At 37.9% G+C, this 16,353-nt stretch overlaps 1 protein-coding gene across 2 annotated transcripts in view; it reads right to left on the bottom strand.

The window, feature by feature from the left end:
- Positions 1 to 16,353, bottom strand: part of LOC148861232 (rhodanese-like domain protein) — a 97,793-nt gene that overhangs the window by 70,975 nt on the left and 10,465 nt on the right. For both annotated transcript variants that reach the window (XM_088986776.1, XM_088986775.1), the window contains exons 3-4: positions 813 to 918; positions 528 to 726 (exon numbers count right to left, since the gene is read on the bottom strand). In XM_088986776.1, the coding sequence (XP_088842902.1) occupies positions 528 to 726; positions 813 to 918 (305 nt within the window). The remainder of the gene's footprint in view (positions 1 to 527; positions 727 to 812; positions 919 to 16,353) is intronic.

Consider the following 16,353-nt stretch of genomic DNA (forward strand, 5'->3'; position numbering starts at 1 on the left):
AACTATTTATACAACTTAATTGTATATAAATTATATAAAATATTTTATATATTTTATATAAGAATTAAATAATCGATTGAATTCGGATATTTATCAAATTGAATCAGGTCATATCCGAATTCGAATCCGATTAACTATTCGGTATAATAGGATATCCAAATTCAACCGACTAGATATTTGAATTATCCAAATTCGATTCGACTATGCCGAATGTCGAATTCAAAATCGGATTTTCGAATACCGTTGACACCCCTACTTTGGAGCAAATCACAAGTATTACATCTTATCAAGAAGGCTTCCCAACAAAAAGCTCTCTCGGAGCGATCGATTTACCCCAAACATCCTTCACTAGTAAATTTTGGATGCTATTGTTAGTAGAGTACACCAAAGATATATAAAATACTCTCTTACAATACATATATAAAATTGGAAGGAGAAAAAACACATCTATAAAACAAGATAATAACCTCTATCATACCAACATCTAAGAACTGCTTATCATGAATACAAAATAGGAGAGTATTTACATGAGAACATAGTTGCCTTGCAAATGCTCAGAGTGATTATCTATCCAAGCAGGTAAATCACTATACTGTCTGATCTCTGGGTCTAGAGTTTCCACATTTGGAGTTTGAAATTTCCCAATTCTTGTCTCGTATAAATTCCTTGCATCCAACAGAAGAAGTTTTTTTTTATGTACAGAGCCCTCATTTTCAAAAGTATTACCTGAAAAAAAAATCATTTATCAGGTATTGCTACCACAAATACTTAACAACAGGAGGGAAAAGAGATATAAAGCACAAATCACTTACCAGCCTTCTCAAGAACAGAATGAAACTCAACTGCAGAGAGATGCTTCCCAGCATTTGAAATAGTCGGTGATTTGAATAAAGGATGAGAACTAAAGGTAACCAGCTCCTGCAGAACAAGAAATAGTTGTTACCAATTTGATAGCAAGTGCAAAAGGAATTCATTGAATAGAAAGAAAAGCAATTGACTGCTGTAAGCACAGACATGAAATGTACTATATATCTTAGAGCAGTCATGGTCAGCTTTATAGTTCTAAGTTGATAAGAAACCATCATGTGGATTTCCTTTCTTGTTCTTTCTGCTATCAGCAACAAGACCAATTGAATTTACTGAATGGAAAATTAAATAGGATAGTTGCAATCCAGTCCAAAGACTGATGGTACCATTACACAATTGAAGAGTGCACAATACAAGTCAACCCATATTGAATGTCCTCCAATATGTGGACTCCCTATTTGCTCCACTTCCTAAGCTATCAGCCAAGGAGTTAGCTGGTCTTGAACTCACCTGAATGAGCTATTCAATCAGGTCACTAGTGACCTGACCTCACAAATGATATCATAAAACAACCATGGAGCTTCAGCTTGAGATAGCGTCCAACTAGTCACTACTTTGGAGTCTCCTTCAACTGTCCATTCCCAATACGACTAAAACGTCAGCTCTAAGAGAATTATACACTGCCTATTGGTCCTGAGAAAACCAAAAAAATTCTAACATTTATAAGCCTTCCAAATCCCCCATCCCCAGATGTCCCAAAGAACAGTCATCAAAATTCATCTTCACAAATCCATGTGAAGGGTGCTCTAACTCCTTTTTATAATAAAGGAAAACTTATTGAAATATCTTTACTATATAATGCTGATAGTTGCCTTGGCTTCACTTGCAGACCAGCATTAATTTAGTTCATTTATTATCCTCACCAGTCTCCACTATCCTCACTCCTCTTGCAAATGCAAATGCACATGCCACTCAACTAGTGAAGAATAATACATAGATAGGTGATAAGAAATTACCTAGAGTCAGCCAAGGATTAGAACCCCCACCATATTCAAACCCATAATCAAGACTCAATGACTCATCCTAATAAGAATATACCCTGCCCAACTACAACAAGAACCACCAACCAAGCACATCTCCTGCCTAACCAGAGTGACATCCTCCCTCCTTGATGAACAGTGAAGTTGACGGGTAAATTCTCACAAAACCATCAAACATCCTTAGATAAGTTTGAGTACAATAACTCAAAGACATCACCATACAACCTGCCTCTTTATATAACATCTTATCTCACCACCCTTCCTACAATCGAAACTAGCTACTCCACCCCCCCCCTCTCTCATACCAAAACCCATCCTCTTCCTATATAGTAGAATTTCTTCCTCCATAAATCTCCCTCAAATACCAAACTTCAGAATTCAAAAACTTTAATTCTTTTTCTTTCATCGAGTTCCAGAAACACTTCCCTTGCTTTTTTTATCAGTAACAGAAACAAATTTTATTACCTAATGAAATTAAAACATGTACAAATCATGAGTAGCCTCAGCTACCCCCCCCCCCCACTGTTAAATCAAGACTGTCAAAAAACTATAAAACCTTCAGATCTTTAATCTTACAACTGAGCCCAAAAACAATGTGCCCTGTTAACCCTTTGTTTTGCTAGCTGGTCTGCTAGACTATTAGCCTATCTTGGAACCCATTAAATTACCAAAAGCATGTCCCTTGAAAATCTTCTAAACTTTCTAGTTTCATTTCTGAAGTACCAAGAAGTCTTTTTGTTCTGATTCAACCAACTTATCACTACTTTGGTAATCTCCTTCAATTACCAGCTTTCGCCCCCCAACTCCAAGTTGCTTGCCCATTTCAGTTTCTTTCTCAACTACCATATTTAAAAATCCATGTGAAGGAAGCTCAAGCTCCTGCTACAATAGCCATCCCTCCCAATGAGGGATTTGTTTGGTACTCTTATATGTGTTTTTTTCTCAATAAAAGTCTGATTACTACTGATAAAAAGAAAAATCCTCCCAAAGAGGGTCGAATGCTTAGGAAGTGCTCAATGGTGGTCAGCTACCAAAATACTTACATTCCATGCCTTGAAGACAAAGAAACCTCAATCGATTTGTTTTTATTGTCCTGAGATCTTTCCCTTTTCATGGTAAATAGAAAATTAATTAAAAGAAAAATAAGAGAAGTACAGTCTTTGGTAATGAGCTATCACCAGAAAATAGGGATGTTAACAAAAAGGACCAAACCAGCCCGACTTGATCCAATATGGTCAGTTTTCAAAGTTGATTGTGATCGATTAGTTTCAGTTTATAAATATTCATAACACAACTGGTTGGTTCAGTTTTGGTTTATGAGTTTTTAAACTGAAAGTAACCCGAACCAAACCGATTATGTTAGTGGGCAGTAATTTTCTAACTGCTAGCCTAGCCTGCTAAAAGAAAGGACTCCCCCCCCCAATGATCCAATTTGCCGGTCCTTCTAATTTCCAAAAAAGTCAGAATTCATTCAAAAAGTTGTCCTTTACTTATTTATTCATCAATTGGGCTGATGTTTTAGGACTCTCTAAAAGTTATAAAGGAGTTGTCCAGCCCTGGACACTAGGGGTGAGCAAGAAAAACTGAAAAACCGACCGAAACCGAACCGAAAATCAGGTTAACCGAACCAATCGGTTCAGTTTCGGTTCGGTCAGTACTTTTAAAAAAACCAAAGGTACTGATTTGTTTCAGTTAACCAATATAGAAAACCAGTGGTTAACCGAACCAACCGGTATACATATATTTCTATATATTTTATGTATCTTTATATATATTTTTATATATTTTAGATTTTCTATATATTATAAATTAATAAATATGCATTATATATATAAATATATTTATAATATATAATGTATTATTTATTATTTAAAATATAATATTATACATATATATATCTAGTTTTTTATTATATATTTATATATTTTTATAATATATATTGTAAATTTAAAAAAACCAGAAAAATGATGAACCGAACTGATGATTAACCAAACCAATCAACCGGTAAACTGATCAGCTTCGGTTCAGTTTTGGTTACCGGTTTTCCAGAAACCGGTCATACCGGTTCAGTTTCAAAATTATGCCCACGGTGACCTCCTGGGAAGTCTTTGTTGCACCCCAACCCAACTTTTATTTATTGCAGGAGGAGGATGCAAATGCTAATGATGCGATAGAAGAGACTGAAATCACCAGGATGGAGAAGCAAACTGAAGAAAATGGCAAAATGAAGGACAAAATGGTCCAAATTTTTCTACTGTTATAAATCAAAATCCTTAGCTGGAATGTCAGAAGGGCAGGAAGTCCTCGCCTCCAAAGACATGTAGGCGATCCGGTCAGAACTCACAAGATTGACATGGTTTTTTTAATGGAGACAAGGGTTAATCCTGTTCGTGCAAGAAAAATAATAAAATCTTTTGCTTAAGAGGATTATGCTACGGTTGATCCAATAGGTTTTTCAGGAGGGCTTTGGGTTCTATGGGATAAAAATGTGTGTGTAGTTCAGGTTGTTACTTCAAATGATCGATTTATCCATGTTAGTATTAATGAATTAGCATAAAAAAATTCTGGTTTTGCACTTTTATTTATGCCCCCCCCCCCCCAAATAAGATGGAACAACGCATTGTTTGGGATTGGCTTACTGACATTGCGGAAAATGTTAACAATGCTTGGTGTGTGATGGGAGATTTTAATGCTTTTAAATCTGCCAAAGACAAAAGAGGTGGAAGAGAAGTTTGTCCCAGTCAAAATAAGGATTTTAATAATTTTATTTCCAATTGCAATCTCATAGAATTAGAGCTGAAAGGTCTTCAGTTTACTTGGAAAAATAAAACTGTATGGGAAAGGTTGGACTGGGCTTTCACCAATATAGAGTGGATGAACTTGTTTCCCCAATCATGTCTTTATAATCTCCCATTCCTCTCCTCTGATCACTCGCCATTGTTACTATCCATTGGGTCTTCTTCCTTTGGAGGTCCAAAGCCCATCAGATTCGAAGCAATGTGGTCTTTGGAGCCTAGTTTAAATGTAGTAAAAAAATTCTTGGAACCTGAATACTAGAGGATCGAGAGCAATGCAGTTTGTAAAGAAAAGAAATTTTCTGGTCCAGAAAATAAAAGATTGGAACAAAAAAAAAGATTTGGGGATATTTTCAAAAGAAACAAGAGACCACCAAGAGATTGAAAACAGTTCAAACTCAGTTGGTAGATGAACCAGATAATAGAAGCCTAGCAAATCTCAAAAGGGGCCTTCAAATTCAGCTTGAGAAAATTTTGGAGTGTGAAGAAACGTATTGGGCCTAAAAAGCCCGTATTGATTGGATAAAAATGGGAGACAGGAATTCAAAGTTTTTTCACATTATGGCCACAAAGAGAAGGTCAAAAAACTGAATCGTTAAAATAAGAAATCAAGAGTGAATCTGGGTTCATGACACTAAAGGCATCCAAGAAATTTTTTGCAAAGCCTATGATCAAAGATTCAAATCTGAAGGAACTAGAGGTATCAATGAATTTATTAGTGTTTTGAGCAATCAAATATCCTTGGATCAGAATGAAATTATTAGCAGGGGGTGTCCTATCAAGAAATATGGGAAGCTCTCATGACCATAAAGGACCTAAAAGCCCCTAGCTCGGATGGTTAAAATGCCTTAATTTTTAAAAAATATTGGGAAGTTATAAAAGAAGATGTTTGTAATGTAGTAAGAGCTTTCTTCCACTCGGGAAAAATGCCTAGGGTTCTAAATAAAACTTTTATTGCTCTTATTCCAAAAAGTAAGAACCCTGAAGTTGTTAACAATTTTAGACCAATCAATTTGTGTAATATAATTTATAAGATTATCTCAAAAATTCTTGTAAATAGAATCAAGCCATATTTGGATAACATCATTTCCCCTTTCCAGAGTGCTTTTATTCCCAACAGACAAATCACTGGCAATATTTTGATTGCTCATGAAATGATACATACCATGAGAAGAAAAAAGAAGGCTCTGGGATGATGGCCTGCAAAATTGACATGGAAAAAGCCCACGATAGGATTGAATGGAATTTCTTTGAAAATGTGTTGTGTAAGTTTGGTTTCCATGAGAAATGGATTGGGTGGGTGATGGAGTGTACTAAGTCTGTTTCCTATCAAATTCTGCTTAATGGATCTCACCAGAGTTATTACCACCTTCTAGAGGAATAAGACAGGGTGACCCCCTTTCTCCTTATATCTTTGTACTGTGTGCGGAAACCCTTGCAAAAATTTCAAAAAAGAATCGTATGGGCATGAAAACCAAATTGGATGTATTCTAAAGATGGGCCCAAAATCCCTATTCTTCAATTTGCAGATGATTGTCTTATTTTTACAAGAACTACAATCCCTCCCTGCTTGAAAATTAGAGAGATTTTGGAAAAATTTGCTGAGGCTTCTGGTTAGTGCCCAAACTTCTCCAAATCTGCTGTAAATTTCTCTAGAAATATTCCTCACAGACTTCAAAAAATCTTGGCAAAGGTTTTAACCCCCATTCATAAGGAATCAAAATATTATTTGGGAGCTCCAATTATTCAGGGTAGAGTCACGAAAAATATCTTTAACTATGTAAGAGAGAAAATTAATTCAAAATTATCAGGTTGGAAAAAAAATACCTCTCTCTTGCTGGAGATTAGTTCCTATTGACTCAGTGATTGCCATGAGGCCCCAATTCATAATGAGAAATTTCAAAATCCCTAATGTTATAGAAGATAAAAACAAAATCCAAAAAAAAATGTGGAGTCAAATGGGAAGAAGCCGATCCACCTATTGAGTTAGGATAGTGTTTGCTCCCCAAAGAGATGGGGTGGATTGGGGTTGAAAAAACTCCATTAGGTAAATGAAGCAAATGTCAGAAAATTAGGATGGAAGATCTTGAAAAATGAGGAAAATTTATGGGTAAAGGTGGTAAAACACAAATATTTGAAAACAAAAAAAAAAAGATTATGAACTATTAGTGCTTAAAAGGGGATTTCTTGGGCTTGGAGAGGAATCCTTCAACCGAGGGAGGTCTTAAAAAGAGGATTGGGGTGGAATTTGGGAAATGGTAAATCAATATATTTCTGCAATGACAAGTGGATAGGAAATTCACCCCTTGCTGAAGAAAGTAATGGTGGGAGCATTGAAAATCCATATTTTCTGGTTAGTGAGTGTATTGATGATGGGAGGAAAGTTTAGAGAGAGGAAAAAGTAAGAGAAATAGTAACAACTCTTTCTTGGCTGAAAATTAGATCCATCTTTATTCCCTCTGTGAATAAAGATGATGAGCTTATTTGGAGACTGGAACCAAAAGGTAATTTCTCCATTAAATCGGCTTATATGGCTAAAGCGACGGAAAACAAATGCATAGGTGATGCATTTAATTGGTATGCTAAAGTTTGGAAACTCAAATGTCCCCCAAAGGCCCAAAACTGAAATTTTTTCTACTTCTTCTTCTTAGGGATAGACTTCCCTCTAGGGAGCTTTTGAGGAAAAGGGGGCTCAATATAGATGACACTTGTGCCAGATGTGGTGAGATTGAGGATACCAATCATATTTTCTATCAGTGCACCTATTCAAGGCAGATTTGGATGACGGTTTACCCAAATATAGATAGTCCAAAAGAAGATGATGGGAACATGAAAGGATGGTGGGAAAGAATTTCAAATAATAACCAAGATTTCAAATTAGAAAAAATGGATTTTATTTTTGAAAATATGGAGACTCCCCCTCCTCAGGTTATTGAAAAAGCTAGAATTGCTTTCTACGAGATTGTGAAAGCTCAGCAAAATGAACCTAGTGGGGAACTATACAAGGAATGGAAACCGATTATTTGGAAATCTCCAATAAGTAACAATCAAAATTAACTTTGGTGCATCTTGCACAAATGAATTCAAATGTGCAGTGGCGGCCATTGCTAGAAATAGTGGTGGAAAAGTTCTGGATATAAAGGCGTATTTTTTGGGTGAGGCCACTATCAATATGGCCAAGGCCTTGGCTGCATGGGAATCCCATAACCTGGCTTTGAACTTCAAAGATTTCCCCAAAACCATAGAGGGGGACTCCAAGCTTGTCATCTCATGTCTACGTGGAGAAACTCAACCGCCATGGAGCATTAAAAACATCATTGAAGACTGCACTGCCTTGAAGACCCAGTTCGAGTTTAGTTTGAAGTACCATCATGTCTACCGTGAGGTGAATAAAGCTGCAGATTGATTAGCCCATCAAGCCCAATCCTGTCCTACAGATTTATTAAGTTCTAACCTGCAGGATCTCCCTCCCCCTTTGGGTTTTATTTGTAATTGTGATTCGTGGGGACGTGCTACCCCCTGGCTTGTGTAGCACCGATTGGATCTATCAAAAAAATTATGACCACGGTTCGATTAACCAAACCATGAGCACCCCTAGTAGATACACCAATTTCAATTGGATTCTAGACAAACCAATTCAGCAATCTTGAGGACCATACTACCAGGTTCAAACTAGGTTTTGTCTTGAACCTTACCGTTGTGACCAATCAAGAATCATTCTTTTGCCACTGATTTGAGGGTTGAAAAACACCAAAAAGAAGCTGCAGTTTCACGGTACAAGTTGCTGTAATCTAAAGGGGATTGTTGGTCAACTAATGGTTTGGTTGCGCCGTCTTCATTCCCTAGGGCAACTTTGTGAGAGATCAAAAGAGACTAGGGTGTGAACTGCCGCAGCAGCTCTCTACACTTGTAGAGGCATTCACATCAGGTATGAAGTTCATTTTTCTAGTGTTTTGGGTCTGCAACATGATGGTCAGATCCCAGAAATCAATTCCCTGGAGAAAACTATGTTTCTCTTTGGAAAAGTTCCAATATTATGGTGATTTTATCACATTGATTTTTGAAGTCAATACACACTATGTTTCGATTTTGCCCCACTATTTGATGGTTGGTGGTGATTTTTGCTGCATTCCCCCAAACTCCATCTCTGACTTCATCATCCAATTTCCAGTTTGTAAGCTAGGCACTATGGGATTTGTTTTTGGGAAGGCTCCCTTTTTTTCGACAATAGGTAACTTTCATTCAAAAAGGCTATTATTTGTGTTGTCGAGAATTTGGGAAGAGCATAATAAAAGAATTTTAGAGAATAAACTTGGATAAAGATAAATCAGAAACTGTCACAAACAGAAGAAAAGAGAGAAGAGAAGAAGAGAGAGAAAGGGTGCGGATAGATCATACTAGCCGCCCACTTATTCTTATTTATATTTATAACTTTACAAGGGGTGGAGTTACTCTAATACCCTTACTTAAAATAAAAAGGAAACAAACATGGCCCAACCGGCCCAACTACCATAACTGAAATATAAAATAGAAACAGAAGAAATAAAGTGTGGGGCTGGAATCCCACACACACTAATCAGCTATCTCTACACTCCCCCTCGAGTTGGGAGTAGTTCCCAACTTGATTTTTTTGTAACTGCTTTAGTAAAGAGATCAGCTAGCTGCACGTCTGAGGCAATATAGGGAAAACACACTTCTTGAGATGCAACTTGCTCTCAGATAAAATGTCTATCTACTACGCCACCTCGATATGTTTAGTCCTGTCATGTTGTATTGGATTGTGGGCAATGTTAATTGCTGCTTGATTATCACAATATGGCATCAGTGGTTTTTCATAGTGAATTCACAGTTCATCAAGCAAAGATTTCAGCCAGAACACTTCTGCAACACCATTAGCCATGGACCTGTATTGCGCTTCAGCACTGGAGCGAGCAACAAGATTTTGTTTCTTGCTTCTCCAAGAAACAAGGTTTCCCCCTACAAATGCACTATACCCAAAGGTAGATCTTCTGTTATCAATGCATTCGGCCCAATCAGCATCTGTATATACCTCTATCTTCATGTGACCACTATTCCTAAAGAGTATGCCTCTCCCTAGGCATCTCTTCAAGTAAGCAAGTATCCTTTCTACCGCAAGAAGGTGAGTGGTCCTAGGAGAATGCATGTACTAACTAAAAAAACTGACAGCATATGAAATACCTGGTCATGTTAGGCAAAGATAAAGAAGTTTCCCAACCAACCTTTGATACGTAGCCCTGTACTCAAGAAGTTCTCCACCTTCTACACTTATTTTATGGTTCAACTCAATGGGTGTATCAGTAGGCTTTACTCCTAACTTTCCAGTTTCTTCCAACAAGTCAAGGGCATACTTTCTTTGAGACATAAAAATTCCATTATTAGATCGAGCTACCTCAATTCCTAGGAAATAGCACAATTCCCCCAAGTCCTTCACTTCAAATTCTTTGTGAAGATGCTACTTAAGTGAGTCAATCTCACTAATATCACTTCCTGTCACCATAATGTCATCCACATAGACAGCAAGTAAGGTCAAGGAGGAGTTTGTCTTCTTAAAGAAGAGAGTGTGATCTGACTGAGCCTGCACGTAACCAAACTTTTCCAAGGCCAGTCTAAACCTATCAAACCAAGTTCTTGGAGATTGTTTCAGCCCATATAAAGCCTTCTTCAGTCGGAAAACTTTCATTCCTGCTTTTGTACCGTAAAAACCCAGGGGTAACTCCATGTACACCTCCTCTTGCAAGTCTCCATTGAGAAATACATTTTTGACATCCATCTGAAACAGTGGCCATGAGAAGTTTGCAGCAATAGATAATAGGACTCTGATAGTGTTCATCTTGGCAACTGGTGCAAAGGTTTCCATATATTCTATGCCATAAGTTTGTCTGAATCCCTTTGCAACCAATCTGGCCTTATATCTCTCTACAGAACCATCAACATTACATTTCACTGTAACACCCATCTGCATCCAACAGGTTTCTTCCTCTCAGGCTGGTCAACTAGTTCTAATGTATTATTCTTAACAAGAGCATCCATCTCTACTTTCATCGCTTCCACTCAGGTATCAAAAGAGCTTATTGCACTGTTCTGGGTATAGGAATAGTAGCAATAAATGCCAAGAAGGATCTATAGGATTCTGAGAGACAATCATAAGAAAGAAACTGCGAGATACAATAAGCAGTAGATGAAGTACAACAGCGGCTTCCCTTTACGAATTGCAATTGGGAGGTCAAGGTCATCTGAAGGAGGAGGCTGAGGCTTATCTGAAGGAGGAGGTTGAGGCTCATCTGAAAGGGCTCAACAGTGGGAGTAGTGCTTGGATCTGAAGTTGTAGAAGGTGTTGGGATCGACCTGGACTATTGAGGAAGGGAATCGACCTACCTCCACCACCTGCACTTCTGACAACCCTTTTCATGGCGCTCCCCCTCAGTAACTAGGATAGGTAATGGAACTTCCGGGGCTGAAATCCCTTCCTCACGACTCTCCCCCTAAGGAGAAGCCCTATGATAGTAGGGCATATTCCCAAAAAAGATGCCATCCATGGACACAAAACGCCTCCTCGAAACAAGCTCATAACAACAATACCCCTTTTGATTTTGTGCATACCCAAGGAAAATACACTTAGCAACTTTGGGATCAAATTTTGAGTGATGAGGTCCAAGGATTTGAACAAAACAAGTACACCCAAAAGTTTTAAGTGAAATAGTGAACAATTCCTTGTCTGGATACAAAAGGTTGAATGGTGTTTTCATGTCTAGAACCCGTGAAGGAATTCGGTTAATAAGGTAAACAGCAATACGGATTGCATCCCCCAGAAGCGTATGGGAACATTATAGTTGAGCAAGATGCTTTTGGCTACCTCCAAGATATGTCTATTTTTTCTCTCAACAATCGCATTTTGCTGAGGTGTACAGGGACAGGTGCTCTGATGAATAACTCCATGATCTAGGAGATATGATACCAAGGGTTTTGCAAAATACTCCTTGGCATTATCAAATCTAAGAGTTTTGATCTTGATTTCAAATTAGGCCAGTACCATCTGATGGAAAGCCTAGGTCAGAGAAGGGACCTCATCTTGAGAATGCATAAGGTAGACCCATGAGAAACGGGTATAATCATCAACAAACAACAAGAAGTATTTGTCCCCCCCGATAGCAAGAATATGATATGGCCCCCAAACATCTGTATGCACAATTTCAAAAGGAAGATTGCTTCTTTTATTGCTCAAAGAATAAGTTGATCTACAATGTTTTGCAAGTTCACAGCTTTCACACCTCAAACTAGACACTTGGACTGACTCAAACAAATTTGGAAACGAACTCTTCAAAAACTCAAAAGGAAGATTACTTTTTCTATTGCTCAAAGAATCAGTTGATCTACAATGTTTTGCAAGTTCCCAGCTTTCACACCTCAAACTAAACACTTGGACTAACTCAAACAAATTTGGAAACAAACTCTTCAAAGACCCAAAAGATAAATGACCTAATCTGTTATGCCAAAGCATAATATGACCCTAAGACTGAGAAACAAACTCCCAACTTCACTCTCCTTCCCCTGTGGATGCTCAAGCAGGTAAACTCCATTCGTCTCACGGCCAATTCCAATCACCTTCCTCGTTTCCAGATCCTAAAAAACACAAAGATCAGGGAAAAGGGTTATTGAACAGCTTTGATTCTTAATAAATACTACTAACTGAAAGTAAGTTAGCACTAAGCTTAGGGACATGCAAAATTGAGGACAAGGAGATGGCATTAGATAGTCTGATGTCTCCTTTGTCAGAAATAGGTACAGGGGAGCCATCAGCAATAAATACTTTGTCTTTGCCAAAGGGTAAACAATAGGTGATAAACAAGGTGGATAAACTGGTCATATAGTCAGAAACACTTGAATCTATTATCCAGAAAGATCTAGTGTTACCTGGGACTGAAGTATGATATGTTGTAGCTCTTGTACCTGAGTGAACAAAGGCTGAAGTAGGATTAGCAGAAGTAGTAGCTGAAGGGTGAGATGATGACCCAGAGATACCAGTTTCACTCTCTAATTGTGTCAAGGCAGCCTAGACAGCAACTAAGTCATCTAAAGATGTGGTCCTTGTGCTAGAAGTGGATGCATTGTTTGTAGTGACTGCCACATAAGCATTCCCCTTCTTATTTCTAAGTCTAACTGGAACAAGATGAGGGTACCACTTCCAACAAGTGTCCCTAGTATGTCTCAGCTTCTTACAATTATCACAAAAAAACCTCCTTTTTATCTTCCTTCTTCATTTCCTTTTCCCTATCTCTCCCAAACTTTTGTATTGTTGTTGCTAAGGCTGATTCCATGGGTTGCAACTGTAACATCACCTTTCTCCTACTCTCTTCACTATGCACTAGTGAATAGGATTGAAATAATGTCACATTCTCCCCGGTAAGTAGTTGTTGTCTTACAATGTCAAATTTTGAATTCAGACCAGCTAGGAACTCAAATACTCCATTTGTTTCAATCAGCTCACTATAAGTTGTTGCATCTCTCTGACTCTCCCACTCAATTGTATCCAAATGGTCAATTTCATGCCACAAGGATTTCGAAGTAGCAAAGTAAACAGAAACGGGTTTCTCCCCCTGCTTAAGATACACTTCAGTTCATAAGCCCCAACAACATTAAGGGGTTGGGAGTAGGTCTCTTTCATATTATCCCAAATTTCCTTAGTTGTTTTTGCCCATAAATAATTTTGGCTAATGTGAGGCTGCATTGAATTGCACAGCCATGTCATCACCAAATAGTTCTCTTGAACCCATTTGGCATGTGATGTGTCTTCCTTGGCTGGCTTCTTAAATCCCCAATCACATAGCCTAATTTGCCTCTACCTCCAATAGTCATCATGGGTGATTGGGCCCACTCCAAGTAGTTGGTTCCATCAAACCTAACAGTAGAAATCTGAAAGGAACTTTCGATCATGCTTCCAGCCCCCAAAATACCTTCCCCTTGAATCTTTAATTCACTTCCAGCCTTCTCCATTTTATATATGATGTTAACAGTCACTACTTCAAACAAAAGCAACTTGGACTCCTCCTTTTAAGCAAAAGGAACTTAGCTGATTGAAATCAGCCACCACGAAATCACTCACAGTGAGGACTTATCATTCAGAAATCATTCACAATCAAGAAACACAACCAAGAAATCACTTCTCGGCCAAGAATCATCACCCAGAAACCATTTACAATCAACTATAATTGTCCAAGAATCAACCACAGTCAAAGAATAATTCTGGGAGTAAGAACTGATCGTGGGGTTCTGAAAAAACCTAGAAAAATTGACAGGGAAAACAAAGATCTGTCAAAAACCCTAAAGAAACAAGCAAGGAAGACAGAAAACCGTTAACCGCTGCTTCCAGAGAGGTTTAAACTGCTCTTATTCAAGGTCGGTCTTAGTAAAGAAAGGTTCTTTCTCAAAAGAAGTTGATCACCACCTTCAATTCTCCAGTTTAAACCCTAAACTTACACTTACCTAATTTCTCTGATCCTTCCTAGTCACCAGGCACTCTCCAACGGTCATGCAGTCCCTTAGGCAACAACTCAAGACTCCAGTGATCCTCCAAGAATCAGGCGATGAGCAGAATTCCCAAACTTAGAAAGTTCTCAGGCTGCCGATGGATTAGGTTCAAATGAGAACCCTAATCTGTCAACTCGGCTCTGATACCAACTTGGATAAAGATAAATCAAAAACTGATTGTTTTCTGATATAAATTCAGTAAGAAAAAGAGAAAGCAACGTCACGAACAGAAGAAAAGAGAAAAGAGAAGAAGAGAAGGAGAGAAAGAAAGGGTGCGGATAGATCATACTAGCCACCCACTTATTCTTATTTATATTTAAAACTTTACAAGGGATGGAGTTACTCTAATACCCTTACTTAAAATAAAAAGGAAACAAATATGCCCAACTACCATAACTGAAATATAAAAAAGAAACAGTAGAAATAAAGTGTGGGGCTGGAACCCAACACACACTAATCAGCTGTCTCTACAAATAAGTCATCTACTTTGGAAGATCAAGATGGAAAGACCTTGCTCCAGATTTTCTCTTGGATGCTATTATATGCAAGCATTTCAAAGGAATAAGCTATGATGATTTGAATAGGGATCTTCTGGAAGTTCTGAATTCCACTCCTAGGGATCTCTATTGCTGCTCCAACCTCAACCCTAGGCAGAATGCAGATTTTATCCCTAGGTTTGATAGTATCCGCAGATCTATTTCTAACCACAGGGTGGATGCTAGCATTGGAGGCCTTATTCTTAATTTTGATGGCAGTCTGTTATGGGCTTTCAATGGGCTAATTGGGATCTCAGATGCTTCTAAAGCAGAAGTGAGAGCTCTTTTGATTGGTTTGAGGGCTGCTAAGTGTATCTCAGCCAAATTAAATGCTTTGATAGAATCTTTGGAACTGAAATAACCAACTCTGTTGCAAGCTACCTTTACTTGGTCTAATTTTCCAGGAGAAATCCAGTGTGCTCTAAGTTGGACAGGTTCCTTTTTTTCAATAGATTAGGAGGACCTTTGGGGCAGCCTAGTCTTGAAGACACTTCCTGAAACCACTGTCCTCTTTGTCTTTTTGAAGAGATCCGTCAGGGGAGGCCTACTCCCTTTAGGTTTGAAAATATGTGGCTGAATATATTGAAAAAGTTAAAGAATGGTGGTCAAAAAGTGGGAACAATTTGGAGAACATGGGGCTCAACTTCAACAGGAAATTAAAGTTTCTCTAAGGAAGAATAAAAGAATGGAACAAGAATTCGGAAGATCAGAGGATTCAAAGGAAAGAATTACAAAAATGATTGAAAAGGTTGACCTTAAGGAGTCTTGGAGAGAATGTTTGGTGAAGGAAAGATCAAAAAGGTGGAGATTAAAAGTGGATTTATAGGAGAACCTTAAAAAGGAAGAAATTTCTTGGAGACAAAAATCAAGATGTAAGTGGCTCTTAGAAGGGGATGGCAACACAAAATTCTTCAACTCACTAGCAAATGGAAGAAGAAAGAACTTAATCCAGTATTGAGGTTGCAGGATAGACTTTTAGCAAGGAGGAGGAAATTGTTAAGATTTTGTGTGCCATTTAAAAGCAATTTTTGCCACCTTAGCAAGGAGAAATGGGGAAAGTTCGAACCTAGATTGGGCTAGGATACTTGAAACTCACTCAACTCTCTTAGAAAGGAATTTTAGTTTGGAAGATATCCATGAAGCGGTGTTTTCAATGGAAAGATCAAAAGCTCCAGGCCCAGATGGATGCTCATTGGCTTTTTACCAGGATTGTTGGAATGTCATAAAAGATGATTTGATGGAGGTCTTTGAGGATTTTTTTTTTATCAATAACAGAATTCATTAATTATCACAATAAAATTACAAAGAGGAAGACAAACTTTCTTATCTTCCAAAAATAGCTTGAGCCCCAAGAAAGGAAACAATAGAGAAAGAGAAAAATGAAAAAAGGAAAAATTAAATTACATTTGTGCCTAGAACATTGAAACCCTGTTCACCCCTTGTTTAGCTAACCCATCAACAAAAGAGTTAGCTGATCTTTTAACCCATCTAACTTTTGTTAGACAGTTTTGTATGCCCTTAGCTTCAATCAAGATGATGTACTTTATGAGTTTATTGTAAATGAATAAAAGTGCATATTTGATTCATGTTCCCTTGGTATGTTTCTGTGTAATACCCTTAAACTGGACA

This window comes from Nelumbo lutea, chromosome 4 (assembly GCF_056320005.1).
Source record: "Nelumbo lutea isolate HS-2025 chromosome 4, American lotus-T2T, whole genome shotgun sequence".
Lineage (NCBI taxonomy): Eukaryota > Viridiplantae > Streptophyta > Magnoliopsida > Proteales > Nelumbonaceae > Nelumbo > Nelumbo lutea.